This window comes from Mobula birostris, chromosome 12 (assembly GCF_030028105.1).
Source record: "Mobula birostris isolate sMobBir1 chromosome 12, sMobBir1.hap1, whole genome shotgun sequence".
Classification (NCBI taxonomy): Eukaryota; Metazoa; Chordata; class Chondrichthyes; order Myliobatiformes; family Myliobatidae; genus Mobula; species Mobula birostris.
The window spans coordinates 62254965-62268663 of record NC_092381.1 but is presented as its reverse complement, the minus strand read 5'-3'; the positions used below and the strand labels follow the sequence as shown (position 1 = coordinate 62268663).

At 40.5% G+C, this 13699-nt stretch overlaps 1 protein-coding gene across 7 annotated transcripts in view; it reads left to right on the top strand.

Annotated features, from left to right (window-relative positions):
• LOC140206347 (ubiquitin-conjugating enzyme E2 U-like) overlaps window positions 1-13699 on the top strand; it is a 60760-nt gene that overhangs the window by 1362 nt on the left and 45699 nt on the right. Inside the window, exons 2-3 of one of the 7 annotated variants that reach the window (XM_072274701.1) lie at window positions 3447-3600; window positions 5345-5448. In XM_072274701.1, coding sequence (XP_072130802.1) covers window positions 5383-5448 — 66 coding nt within the window. In that variant the 5' untranslated portion in view covers window positions 3447-3600; window positions 5345-5382. Of the gene's footprint in view, window positions 1-3446; window positions 3601-5305; window positions 5449-13699 lie in introns of those variants that run through there. The other 6 variants (XM_072274699.1, XM_072274700.1, XM_072274702.1 and 3 more) reach the window with 6 other exon arrangements.

The following is a 13699-nucleotide window of genomic DNA, read 5'->3' as shown; positions in this document are numbered from 1 at the left end:
ATGAAGTGGTTCACTTTCAAAGGTCGAATTTGAAGGCAGAATACAGGGTTAATGGTGGGATTCTTTGGAGTGTGGAGCAACCCTCCATAGGGTCCTTGTCCATAGATCCTTCAAAGTTGCCGCACAAGTTGACAGGGTTGTTAAAGAAGACCTTCAATCATTGAGGAATTGAGTTCTATAAAACTCCGGTTACACAAAACTTGGAGTATTGTGTTCAGTTCTGCACACCTCATTATAGGAAGGATGTGGAAGCTTTGGAGGAAATTTACCAGGATGATGCCTGGATTGGAGAGATTGTTTTAGAAGGATAGGTTGGGTGGGCTAAGACTTTTCTTTTTAGAGTGAAGGAGGACGAGAGGTGTTTTGATAGAGGCTTAGATCAAGTGAATAGCCAGGGACATTTTCCAATGGCTAATATGACAGGGCAAAATTTTAAGGTGATTGGAAGAACGTATAGGAGGAATGTCAAAGGTAAGTTTTTTTTTTAAATACAGAGTGGTGGGTACATGAAACAGCCTGCCAGGAGTAGTGGTAGAGGCAAATACATTAAGGACATTTAAGAAACTCCTAGGTAGACACATGGATGATAGAAAAATGGAGGGAAGACCTTAAAGTAGCTTACAAGGTCAGTACAACATCATGGGCTGAAGAGCAACATCAGCCTATACTGGCTGTAATGTTCTGTGTTCAATCATCCACAGTATATTCCCAAAATAATCTTCCATCTTAGTGTTTCCACCACAATCGCTCAAAGCCCCTACCCTGAATATTCTCGACACCAGGCATCACAAGGCTTTCAATTGCCCTATATGATCCTCAATATGCAAGAATATAGAGAGAGCAGAAAAGACTCACAAGGGTGTTGCTGGGACTGGGAAGGCTTGAGTTATAAGGCAAGACTGGATAGGCTAGGTCTGTTTTCCCCAGAGTAAAGGAGACTGAAGTGTGACCTTATAAAGGTTTATAAAATCATGGCACATGAATAAAGTGAAGGACTACCCTGTATTTTTCCCAGGGTAGGAGAGACTAAACTAGAAGGCATGGGCTTAAAGTGAGAGGGGGGAAAAAAAATTAAAGTGGAACTGAGAGGCAAGTTTTTCCACATAGATTGTGCTGAATAAATGGAATGACTTGGTAGAGGAGGTGGTAAAGGCTGGTAGAATTACAATGTTTAAAAGACATTTGGACAGGTACGTGGATAGGAATGGCTTAAAGAGATATGGGCTAAATGCAGGCAAATGAGACCAGCTCAGTTAACCTGCTTGACAAGGATGTGTTGGGCCTATTTCTGTGCTCTACAACTCTTTGGTTTGAATACTATTACCACGCTATCAACACATCCTGCATCACACAATGTGCACAGAAGCCTACTAAATATACCAGCTCAATACCGTTCCTAGTTCAGTGTCCTTGTACTACCCTTAATATTTCCATCCCCACCATAGAAAGCACCCTGACTACTCCTCCACGTTATTCCACAATTTTCTGTCAATAACCCCTATTACCTCATATACACTCTATCACATTCAAGTCAAAGACAAAACAAATTGTGCCAACAGCAGAAAGCAAGCAAAGAACATGTGGAATATCAAATATCAAACCAGGAGCCCAGTAGTATTCAGATTAGTTCAGTTCCGCATGGCTGCACTAGCCAGTGCAGGTTGCAGGGCCAATCTTCACCGAAGTGCCCGAGTCTGCATTGATCACCCAGATCAAACCACTCAGAAACAGCAAAAATAAAGAGGAACCAGAGTCCAGAAACACAAGCAACATGAACCTCAAAGTCCCCTGAAATTAGCCCACAGCCTCAATCAATCCTTGCAACATGGAACTCAAGACTCCAGTACTTTCCTCCAACAGCAGCTAGTGAGAGGGAGAGGAAGATCAGGCAAACAGCACTGAACACCCACCCGTCCTGCGCTCTTGTCTTCGTTGACTTCAACCTTGCTCGATGCTCAGTCAGAGAGAAGCAATGGAGTCAATAATAGGCTCGTGCTCTCACACCTCATTCGGAGAGAAACAGTGAAATTGATCATCAGCTTGAGGCCTGTCTCCTTTCCTCCAGGTCTCCAGGCTGCACGCTCAGCTCCAAACCTCAGTAAACTCCCTCCGTGACAGCAAAGAGCTGGATTGCTCAATCAACCCAAGGACACACCATTAAAATGTAACTCAAATCACAAACAAGAGAAAATCAGCAGATGCTGGAAATCCGAACAACTCACACAAAATGCTGGAGGAACTCAGCAGGCCAGGCAGCATCTAGGAAAAGAGTACAGTTGACATTTCAGGCCGAAACTCTTCAGCATGTAGATCACAGGTTCCAATCACACACAGCTTAGTAGTAGAATCATATTTGAAAGAAGTAGTAGTAAAATAAGTAGATTCATGACCTGTCAGCAGGATGTTGTCGTTGGCCGCATTGTTCACTGGCGCCTTTCTCAATTCCCAATGTTCTCTCATATTGAAATCATAGTATCCTCAGTGCCCTTAACCAGCCTCTAGTGACCACTCAGCCCTCAGTATTCCCCTAATGCCCACTGCCAGTGACTCCAAGACCATACCCAGTGCTACTTAAATGTACCCTAATGACACCTTTAATTTGTCAGCAGCCCAAAACTTTCTGTGACCATCTAAACTTTCTTTTCAGCCTTTCTAACCCACCCTCAACTGACTTGCCCTTCACTTTCCTCAAAATGTTTGTGCAGCTGCTATCATCTCAGTGCCTTCAACACCTCACCTTAGTGCAGCCTTCGCAGTATCTAACTTCCACTTGCAGGAACTTAGATTTATGTTTGGATATGAAGTCTTTCAACTTAAGAGGACTTCACAATCATCAAACAATCAATTTAATGTTTGTAATGTAAACACTGCTAATAATATAAGCATTGAAAAATAGACAGAAGTATAGGCATATACTATACACCTTGATAATCTGTGTGGAACTTAAGCTTTTGAATGTTTTGAGTGTAGGCTTAAAAGATAGGCGAGAGTTGGCACTGAAAAGTGCAATTCAATCTTAACTGTTTTCTGAGCATATTATTAAAATTAAGATGTTGAAAGGATTTTGTTGGTAGCATTTATTTGCTCAATGTTAATAGACTGTAGAACCACTAAAGGCAAAAAGTTAGCTTTATTTGTCACATGTACGTTAAAACATACAGTGAAATGCATCATTTTTGCCAAATTAAATTAGCAAGGACTGCTGGGCAGCCCGCAAGTGTTGCCATGCTTCCAGAGCTAACATAGCATGTCCACTTCTCACTGACCTTAACTGCATAGCTCTAGAACGTGGGATGAAACCGGAGCATCTGGAGGAAACCCGTGCATTCAGGGGAGAACATAGAAACTCCTTACAGACAGTGGCAGGAGTCAAACCTTGACCTTACATCTGGATTTGTGAAGTGTTGCACTAAATATTTTTACACCTGTTTCGTTCTCTATTGCAGGTATGGAAAGCAAGGCCTGTTCTCAATAGTGAACAGTAGGTTTTGAATTCACAAAATTTGCGAAGTGATGCAATCATTTTTATGTGCTATAATGGTGACGTAGGAACAAACCACTGAACTTGCACAAATTGCATAGACAAGAGAATTTGTACAGGTATATTTCTTCCATGATACTCAGAAGGGCTCAAAAAAGATATTCATATATGTATCAACACACATCAAAGTTGCTGGTGAACTCAGCAGGCCACACAGCATCTCTAGGAAGAGGTACAGTCGACATTTCGGGCCGAGACCCTTCGTCAGGACCAACTGAAAGAAGGGCTAGTAAGAGATTTGAGAGGGGGAGATCCAAAATGATAGGAGAAGACAGGAGAGGGAGGGACGGAGCTAAGAGCTGGACAGTTGATTGGCAAAAGGGATATGAGAGGATCATGGGACAGGAGGCCTAGGGAGAAAGAAAAGGGGGAGGGGGGAAAACGCAGAGGATGGGTAAGGGGTATAATGAGGGGGACAGAGGGAGAAAAAGGAGAGAGAAAAAGAATGTGTGTATATAAATAAATAATGGATGGAGTACAAGGGGGAGGTGGGGCATTAGCAGAAGTTTAAGAAGTCAATGTTCATGCCATCAGGCTAGAGGCTACCCAGACGGAATATAAGGTATTGTTCCTCCAACCTGAGTGTGGCTTCATCTTTACAGTAGAGGAGGCCGTGGATAGACATATCAGAATGGGAATGGGACGTGGAATTAAAATGTGTGGCCACTGGGAGATCTTGCTTTCTGCCTACACGTGCCCTTACACTTTCGCCCTTACACTTTCTCCCTTACCACCATTCAGGGCCCCAGGCAGTCCTTCCAGGTGAGGCGATACTTCACCTGTGAGTCGGCTGGGGTGATATACTGCGTCCGGAGCTCCCAATGTGGCCTTCTATATATCGGCAAGACCGAACGCAGACTGGGAGATCGTTTCGCTGAACACCCACGCTCTGTCCGCCAGAGAAAGCAGGATCTCCCAGTGGCCACACATTTTAATTCCACGTCCCATTCCCATTCTGATATGTCTATCCACGGCCTCCTCTACTGTAAAGATGAAGCCACACTCATGTTGGAGGAACAATACCTTATATTCCACCTGGGTAGCCTCCAGCCTGATGGCATGAACATTGATTTCTCAAACTTCCGCTAATGCCCCACCTCCCCCTTGTACTCCATTCATTATTTATTTATATACACACATTCTTTTTCTCTCTCTCCCTTTTCTCCCTCTGTCCCTCTCACTATACCCTTTACCCATCCTCTGCGTTTTTCCCTAGGCCTCCTGTCCTATGATCCTCTCATATCCCTTTTGCCAATCAACCGTCCAGCTCCTGGCTTCATCCCTCCCCTTCCTGTCTTCTCCTATCATTTTGGATCTCCCCCTCCCCCTCCCACTTCCAAATCTCCTACTAGCTCTTCTTTTAGTTAGTCCTGACGAAGGATCTCGGCCCGAAACGTCGACTGTACCTCTTCCTAGAGATGCTGCCTGGCCTGCTGCGTTCACCAGCAACTTTGATGTGTGTTGCTTGAATTTCTAGCATCTGCAGATTTCCTTGTGTTTGCGTTCATATATGTATGTCAGTTTCAACAGCATAATGTCTTTCTACTGCAAATACTGTATTGTAAATTGGGTGACTATTATGATTAGATAACCAAGTGTGCATACAAATTCCATATGCATTTGGCCATTTAATACATTCTAATCTTTTACTGTTATAACTTAGCAACAATATTGTTTATTTAAATATTAAGCATATTTGATTTAATTTGTTCATATAAGATTACTAGAAAATCTAATTTAAAATTTTTTTTTGATTCTACAAAGCTGGAGAAAATATAAAATGTCCTTTACATTGTCAGGAAGATTCTTCATTTGATGGGTACTCAACAACTGTGAAGCTCATGCAGTCCAAGGCTTATTTGTTGCTGGAAAGGGAATATATTGAACTTCAAAAAGTTGGATTCTTTGTGAGTTGAAATAGTTCATATTCATATTTTTATAGATTAGTCACTGCACAGAAAGATAGAAATCAATTCATCATATCCATATTGTTCACGACCGCATCAACTCCAGCTCCACCCAGCAGGCCATTTTCTGTTGCTCTCACAAACCTTTTGTGACAATATATATATCTAATTTGCCGTGCAAAGGCACAATGAACCCACCTCCACAGAATGTATTCTTGATTCTAACCAAATACCGAACTAAAACAGTTCTCTTATTCCCTCAATTCTCAGTCAATTTATTTTTTACCAGTGAGGTCTTGCCCTTGACCTTCCACCAAAGAAAACCATTAAAGCCACAGTCAATCAGCATACAGCTACCTTCTTCGATCCCATTATCCATGCTTTCCAGACGCATTATTTCATAAATTTCTATCAAATCTCCCCTCATCCTTCTCAAGTCCTTCTCAAGTTGTTGCTCCTCAAATCTATTCTTATAATTGAAGTCCCTCATCTTGGGAAAGTGTTTTTTGGATTCCATTTGAATAGATTTCATTTTGTTATTTTCTTATCATTTGCATTCCTCTTATTTATTAACTTGATCTACTGACGCTTTATTCACTTCTGTTCATATTCCTGGTGTTTATTGGTTCTGTTTTTGTATTCCATCTTTTTTTTTGGTTTTTACTCTTGTCACTTCATTGTTTATTACATAATCCTGCCTTCCCATAATCTTCCTCCTATTCTTTTCCTCAAATGTTTTCCCAGCTTTCCAGCAGAGTTTAGTCTATTTCTGCCACTCTTTCAACTTATATTTTCTATCCATACAGTTCTTCTAGTAATGTTTAATGGCAGTGGGCAGACCAACATGAGGTGCATTACTGCCACCTGCTGAGCATCATTTTTCTTCCATAAAGTCCTTTCATATTTGTGTTACTATAACTCCACACAGTACCATGAGAATTAAAATCCCCTGATAATTAGCTAACACGTTTCTACCATTCTATTGCATGATTAAAAAAGGAAAAAGCCATTGTAATCCTAAATTCGCCACTTATTTTTCCGTTTTGCAGGAACCTGACATTCGCCTTCCTCCATACAACTCCTACCACCCATATATTTGCTACCTCCATCTTCTTCATCACTTCCTGACTTCTCTATCCCCCCCCACCCCTGCCTGAGGCTCAGTCCTTAGCTTCACTGTGCTCCTGGCACCACAACAATCCTCAGCCTATTCCGTATAGCTTTCAGTACTAGGCATTAATTAGGTCAAGAAGTTTGTTGGTTTTGTGCTGCTTGATTGTTTTAATTACATGCCTTTCTGTGAATAAAATTATAATTAAGCCAATCAATGCAATATGGGAATAAATGCTTGTTGTCTTGGCCCTTGAAATTTAAGTTGAGTACGCTTCGTGTGAGGTTTAGGAAAGCAGATCCTTTATGCCATACAGGCAAACAATATTGTTTTTTTTCTCTATGGATATGGACTGAACACAAAAGCCACAAAATTGGTACCAATTATGTCAGCATTCTGATTACCAATTATTTCTAACTTTCTATTGTAACCCCTAAATGCCTGTTTTTAACTGCTAATTTTCCTGCTTTCTAAATTGTACTGCCTGGCATTGCAAGCAGTATGTAGCATATAAGGAAGATGCAGAGTTGATTTAAGTAACTAAAGTCTAAGAATAGGGTGGGAGAAAGGGGCGAGAAAGAGATTATAGGCACTTCCTCCAAATCTTATATCTCTAGTTGTTCCAGTAAAATTATAACAATGCCGTGAAGCAAAAGGAAAAATTGCTCTGGTACGCCCTGCCACAAAAAGCAGGATAAATCAAAAAAGGCTAATTACCATCTAATCAATTTACTCTTACCTAACATAAAAATGATGGAAAAAGTCATAATTACTGCTACCAAGACGTACTTTCATGCCAGTATAATTGGTCATCAATACCTAGTTTGGATTTCATCAAGACCAACTGACTCCAGACCTCATAGCTCCCTCTGAACTACATGTCAATCAAACAGTTAAATTTCACAGATGTGATAAGCACAATATCAAGAAAGCTCTTGACCAAGTGTAATATCAAGGCCTCCTGGTAAAGCTGAAGATGGGGCATCAGACAGAAAGCACTCCTGTGCTTGGTGTCGTACCTCACATAAAGAAAGACTGTTATGGTTATTGAATGTTCATCGTCACAGCCCCATGATATCACTGCAATATTTCCTGAGGCACTGGGAAGTCCAAAAACTCAGTAGTATCCAGAACAATGCACCCAACTTGATTGGCATTCCCACTGCCACCCTAAATATCCTTCCAGTACTCTTGTACCATACCTGTTGTGTGTGACATCTACAAATGGAATATAGTTAATGCTCTGACAATACACTACAAACACAAATCATTTACCATTAAGAGCATGAAGGCAGCGGAAACACAAGAATATTACAAGATCACTTAATCCGGCCTGGAAATACATTGCCGTTCTTACATTACCACTGGCTCTAAATCCTGGAACTTCCTAGCCAATAGTACAGGCAGCATAGTAGCACAGCAAATGGAGCTGTTGCTTCGCAGCACCAGATACCTAGCTTTGACCCTAACATCCAGTGCTGTCTGCATGAATTTTGCATGTTTTCCCGATGAGCACATGAGTTTCTTTCATGAGTCCCAAAGAAATGCAGGTTGGTTGGCCACTGTAAGTTGTCCCTAGTGCTCTAGTATGCAAGTTAGTGCTAGAAGTTGTTGGGAGTGGGAAGAGGTATGAGTATATGGGGAGAATAAAAAACGGATTGATATGGGGTGAGTGTAAGTGGTTAACTGATGGTCAGCACAGACTTCAAAGAGCCTGTTTTCATGATGTAGCTCTCCATGAATCTAAAATTGTGGAAATGCAGCTCAAGGTGGCTCATTATCATCTGATCAAGACAATTATGGATGGGCAAAAATGCTGGTGATGCTGGCATACCATAAAATGAATTGATAAAAAGAGGGGATTGAGGGAAGCAAGATGTTGAAAGATGGATAGTGTGGGCCCACCATTTTGTCTGACTGAGTATTGTGGTTGTTGGGCTAATAAAGGCTATTGAGTCAAATGGCTACAGGCTACCACCTACTGGTGAAAGTTGTATGTGACCTGCATTGGAGAAGGAGAAATATTTTAATATGTGTGCTGTAATGTTTCTGGATGTTAAGTCTGCGGTGATAGAAGCGCTATGAGTGTGTAATCCTTGAAGTAGTGATAAATGTAGTTGTACATATGAATGTTTGGTGCAAGTTGAGATTGATGGAGTCTAAGGAAATAGAACAGTACAGCACAGGTTATACACAATTATGCAGGTATATGTACCAACAACAGATGGAACAAATGAGGATATAGATAAATTCTATGAAGAGCTTGAACAAGCAAAGAATGGATGCAAATCTCAAAATATTGTTATTGTCATGGGAGATCTAAATGCTAAAGTAGGACAAGGTGCTGATGGAAATACCATAGGAAAATTTGGACTGGGGAAAGAAAGAAAAGAGGTGAGAAATGGGTAGAATGGTGCAAGATGAATAATCAGGTCATTATGAATACCTACTTTAAAAACCATCCAAGACGCTCGTGGACCTGGAAAAGTCCAGGTGATAACGTTAGAAATCAAATTGACTTTATTACTATAAACCAAAGATTTAGAAACTCAATGACTCAATGCAAAATATATCCAGGTGCAGACTGTAATAGTGACCATAACCCAGTAGTATGTCATGTAAAAGTAAAGCTTAAAAAACTAAAGAAGCAAAAATCTGAACAATCTTTTTACTACTCGCAATTAATTGAAGAAGAAAACTTAAGACAAAAATTACAATTGAAGTAAGGAATAGATTTCAAAGTCTAGAAACAGAATCTGTTGAAGATGATAGCAATCTCGTAGAAATGAAGTTTAGCTCTCTAAAGGATGCCTTGGTAGAATCAGCAGTCAGTGATTCCTAAAAAAGAAAAAAGCACAGAGAATAAATGGATGATAGATGAAATCAAAAATCTAATGGAAGAAAGGAGATGGAAGAAAGCAAATCCTATAGAATATATAAACCCCATTTCCAGAAAAGTTGGGATATTTTCCAAAATGCAATAAAAACAAAAATCTGTGATATGTTAATTCACGTGAACCTTTACTTAACTGACAAAAGTACAAAGGAAGGATTTTCAATAGTTTTACTGACCAACTTAATTGTATTTTGTAAACATACACAAATTTAGAATTTGATGGCTGCAACACACTCAACAAAAGTTGGGACAGAGGCATGTTTACCATTGTGTTACATCACCTTTCCTTTTAATAACACTTTTTAATCATTTTGGAACTGAGGATACTAATTGTAGATTTGCAATTGGAAATTTTGTCCATTCTTGCTTGATATGAGACTTCAGCTGCTCAACAGTCCGTGGTCTCTGTTGTCTGATTCTCCTGTTCATGATGCGCCATACATTTTCAACAGGAGATAGATTTGGACTGGCAGCAGGCCAGTCAAGCACACGCACTCTGTGTCTACAAAGCCACGCTGTTGTAGCCTGTGCAGAATGTGGTCTGGCATTGTCCTGCTGAAATAAGCATGGACGTCCCGGGAAGAGACGTTGCCTTGATGGCAACATATGTCTCTCTAAGATCCTAATATATACGCCTCAGTGTCAATGGTACCTTCACATACATGCAACTCACCCATGCCGTGGGCACTGATGCACCCCCATACCATCACAGGTGCTGGCTTTTGCACCTTTTGCTGATAACAATCTGGATGGTCATTTTCATCTTTGGCACGGAGAACTCGATGCCCGTTTTTTCGAAAACTAGCTGAAATGTGGACTCATCTGACCACAGCACACAGTTCCACAGTCTTTCGGTCCATCTGAGATGAGCCTGGGCCCAGAGAACTCGCCAGCGTTTCTGCATAGAGTTGATGTATGGCTTCTTCCTTGCGAAATACAGTTTCAAGTTGCATTTCTGGATGCAGCAACGGACTGTGTTGAGTGACAATGGTTTTCTGAAGTACAGGATTCCCCCGCCATCCAAAGGTAGAGCGTTCCTATGAAACGGTTTGTAAGCCGAAATGTCGTAAAGCGAAGAAGCAATTACCATTTACTTATACGGGAAAATTTTGTGAGTGTTTGCAGACCCAAAAATAACCTACCAAATCATGCCAAGTGACACATAAGACCTAAAATAACAGTAACATATAGTAAAAGCAGGAATGATATGATAAATACACAGTCTATATAAAGTAGAAATACTTTTCCACAATCATTACTGAACTGTTCTCTGTAGCGAAAATCTCATGCAAGTGCCGTTGGCAGAAAATCTCACGCAAGTGCTGTTGACATATACGCGCTCTCCAGTAACCTTTAAGCTATGAAGCTGCCAAATCATACCAAATAATACCTAAAAATACACAGCCTATATAAAATAGAAATAATGTATGTACAGTGTAGTATCACTTACCGGAATCGGGACAGCGCCAAGCAGACTGATGATGGTGTGTTAGACTGAGTCGTCACAGGCTGGGTGGTGCAGTGGCCCCCACCCTCCGGGCCACCAACCGATACCGATCCCCGAAGCATGTAGGGGTCCAGCGGTAGCCGGGAGGTACACAGCACATCTTTAAGAAAAAAGCCAAAACAAACATGCTAATTAATTAGGTGCTGCCCGTAATTGTCGGCCCAGATCAGTGCCGATTTCCGATTGTGTCATCTCTGATCTGGGCCGACATTTACATGTTGGCGGCACCTAATTAATTAGCATGTTTATTTCGGCTTTTTTCTTAAAGATGTACTGTGTGTCTCCCGGCTACCTTTGCATTCTCCGCAAGTCGGTATCTGTCCGTGGTCTGGGGGTTGGGGTGGTGGGACACTGGGGTGTCATCTCATCTGTTTCCATTAGAGCAGGCCGCTCACCTTCTTCTATCTCTGCCCGCCTTGATATCGAAAGGTCAAGGTTCGTCGTCTGCTGTGGCTGATCTGGAAGGCTTGCTTGACTGCTAAGCCTCGCGCATTTTTCTATTACACAGTTCTTTAATAAGGACTCAAATTATCCTGCAAATATCTCCTAAACTGACGTACTCTTTCAAAATTAAAGTCGTACTTTATCATTACTCATTCGGTTTCGATTGTTATCCATTTTTCTTCCAATTGCATCAGCTCTTCATCTGTCAGTTCTTGGTGATGGGATGCCAAAACCTCTTCAACATCATGTTCGTCAGCTTCCACAAGCCAAACTCACATTGTCCTTACTTCGTTCACCATGATCGAAACGCTTAATTATGTCTAGTTTTACCGTAAGTGTAACACCCTTACGAGCTCTTTCAGGCTTTTCCGATACCATAGAACTCATCTTGCAAACGGCTGCTCACAGGCTCGTGTTAAAGCAATGCCGTTCCAAATCCGGGGGAGAGTGGCTGGTCGGGGTGTGCTGCCTTTTATCGCGCGCTGATTTTTTCATGCGCTGGTTTTTTATCGCGTGCTGAATTTTTGTTTCATAACAGTGAAAACACCTTCTGAAAGCGAAAGCAGGCTACTAATGTAGGTCTTTCATAACAGTGAAGTTTCGTAAAGTGAACGTTCGAAAAGCGGGGGACACCTGTACTCCCAAGCCCAGGTGGCTATAATTGTCACAGTAGCATGACGGTTTCTTAGGCAGTGCTGCCTGAGGGCTTGAAGATCATGCGCATTCAACAGTGGTTTCCGACCTTGCCCTTTACGCACTGAGATGTCTCTGAATTCTCTGAATCTTTTCACAGTATTATGTACTGTAGATGTTGAAAGACCTAAATTCTCTGCAATCTTGCGTTGAGAAATGTTCCTTTTGAACTGACTAACAATTCTCTCATGAATTTTGGCACAAAGGGGTGAGCCACAACCCATCCTTGCTTGCAAAGACTGAGCCTTTGATGGACGCTACTTTTATACCCAGTCATGATACCTCACCTGCTATCAATTAGCCTGCTTAATGTGGAGTCTTACAAACCAGTGTTACTTGAATATTCTGTGCATTTTTCAATCTTATTTTAACTCTGTCCAAACTTTTGTTGAGTGTGTTGCAGCCATCAAATTCTAAATATGTGTATATTTACAAAATACAATTAAGTTGGTCAGTAAAACTATTGAAAATCTTTACTTTGTACTTTTGTCAGTTAAATAAAGGTTCACGTGAATTAACATATCACAGATTTTTGTTTTTATTGAATTTTGGAAAATATTCCAACTTTTCTGGAAATGGGGTTTGTAAGTTCTTAGACAAAAGAGTTAAAAGCTTATGTCAAAAAGCCAAAAAAGAATGGTTAAACCAGGAATGTGAGCAAATAGAAAGAATCCCTATTACTGATCCAAAAAGGTTACATCAACAAATCAAGAATATCACTGGTTAAAAGCTCCCCTGTTCTTCAGGTGGATGTTTGAAAGCAAAGGGCGGTACCATTATCATGGAAAAAGATGAGATTGTGAACAGATGGACTGAGTATATTCAGGGATTGTTTGAAGATGATCGAGGTGAAAAACTAGAAATTAAGAAAAACATTGAAGGTCCAAGTATTTTAAAATTTGAAGTTCGTAATACAATAAATAAGATGAAGAAAGGAAAGGCAGCAGGTCCTGATGAATTAGTAATAGAACAAATTATCGCCCTTGAAGATTATGGAATTGAAAAACTTACTGATTTAATGACATTTATGAGACTGAAATAATACCAGAAGAGATGAAAAAAATCAGTATTTATCACTCTTCCTAAGAAACCTGGAGCAATAGAATGTGAATTACATAGGACCATAAGTTTAATGAGTCATATCACCAAGATGCTTATAAAAATTTTGATGACAAGAGCTAAAAGTAAGATACAAGCTGAAATAGGTAAAGAACAATGTGGTTTTGTGAAAGACAAAGGTACAAGAAATGCAATATTGATATTAAGGATACTATCAGAACGAGTTATTCAAGTGCAAAAAGATTTGTTTGTTTTATTGACTACACAAAATCATTTGATAAAGTGAAGCACAATAAGTTGTTTGAAATATTACAGGAAACTCTAGATCTAGATTCGAAAGACCTCTGCCTGATCAGAAACCTGTACTGGGAACAAACTCCACTGTAAGAATAGGTGGAGAGGCGAGTCAGTTTAAGAAAATCAAGAGGCGTTAGACAAGGGTGTGTTTTCTCCCCTGATTTATTTAATGTGTACAGTGAAACAATATTACAAGAAATAAGAGACATCTTGGGAATCAAAGTTGGTGATGAAAACATCAATA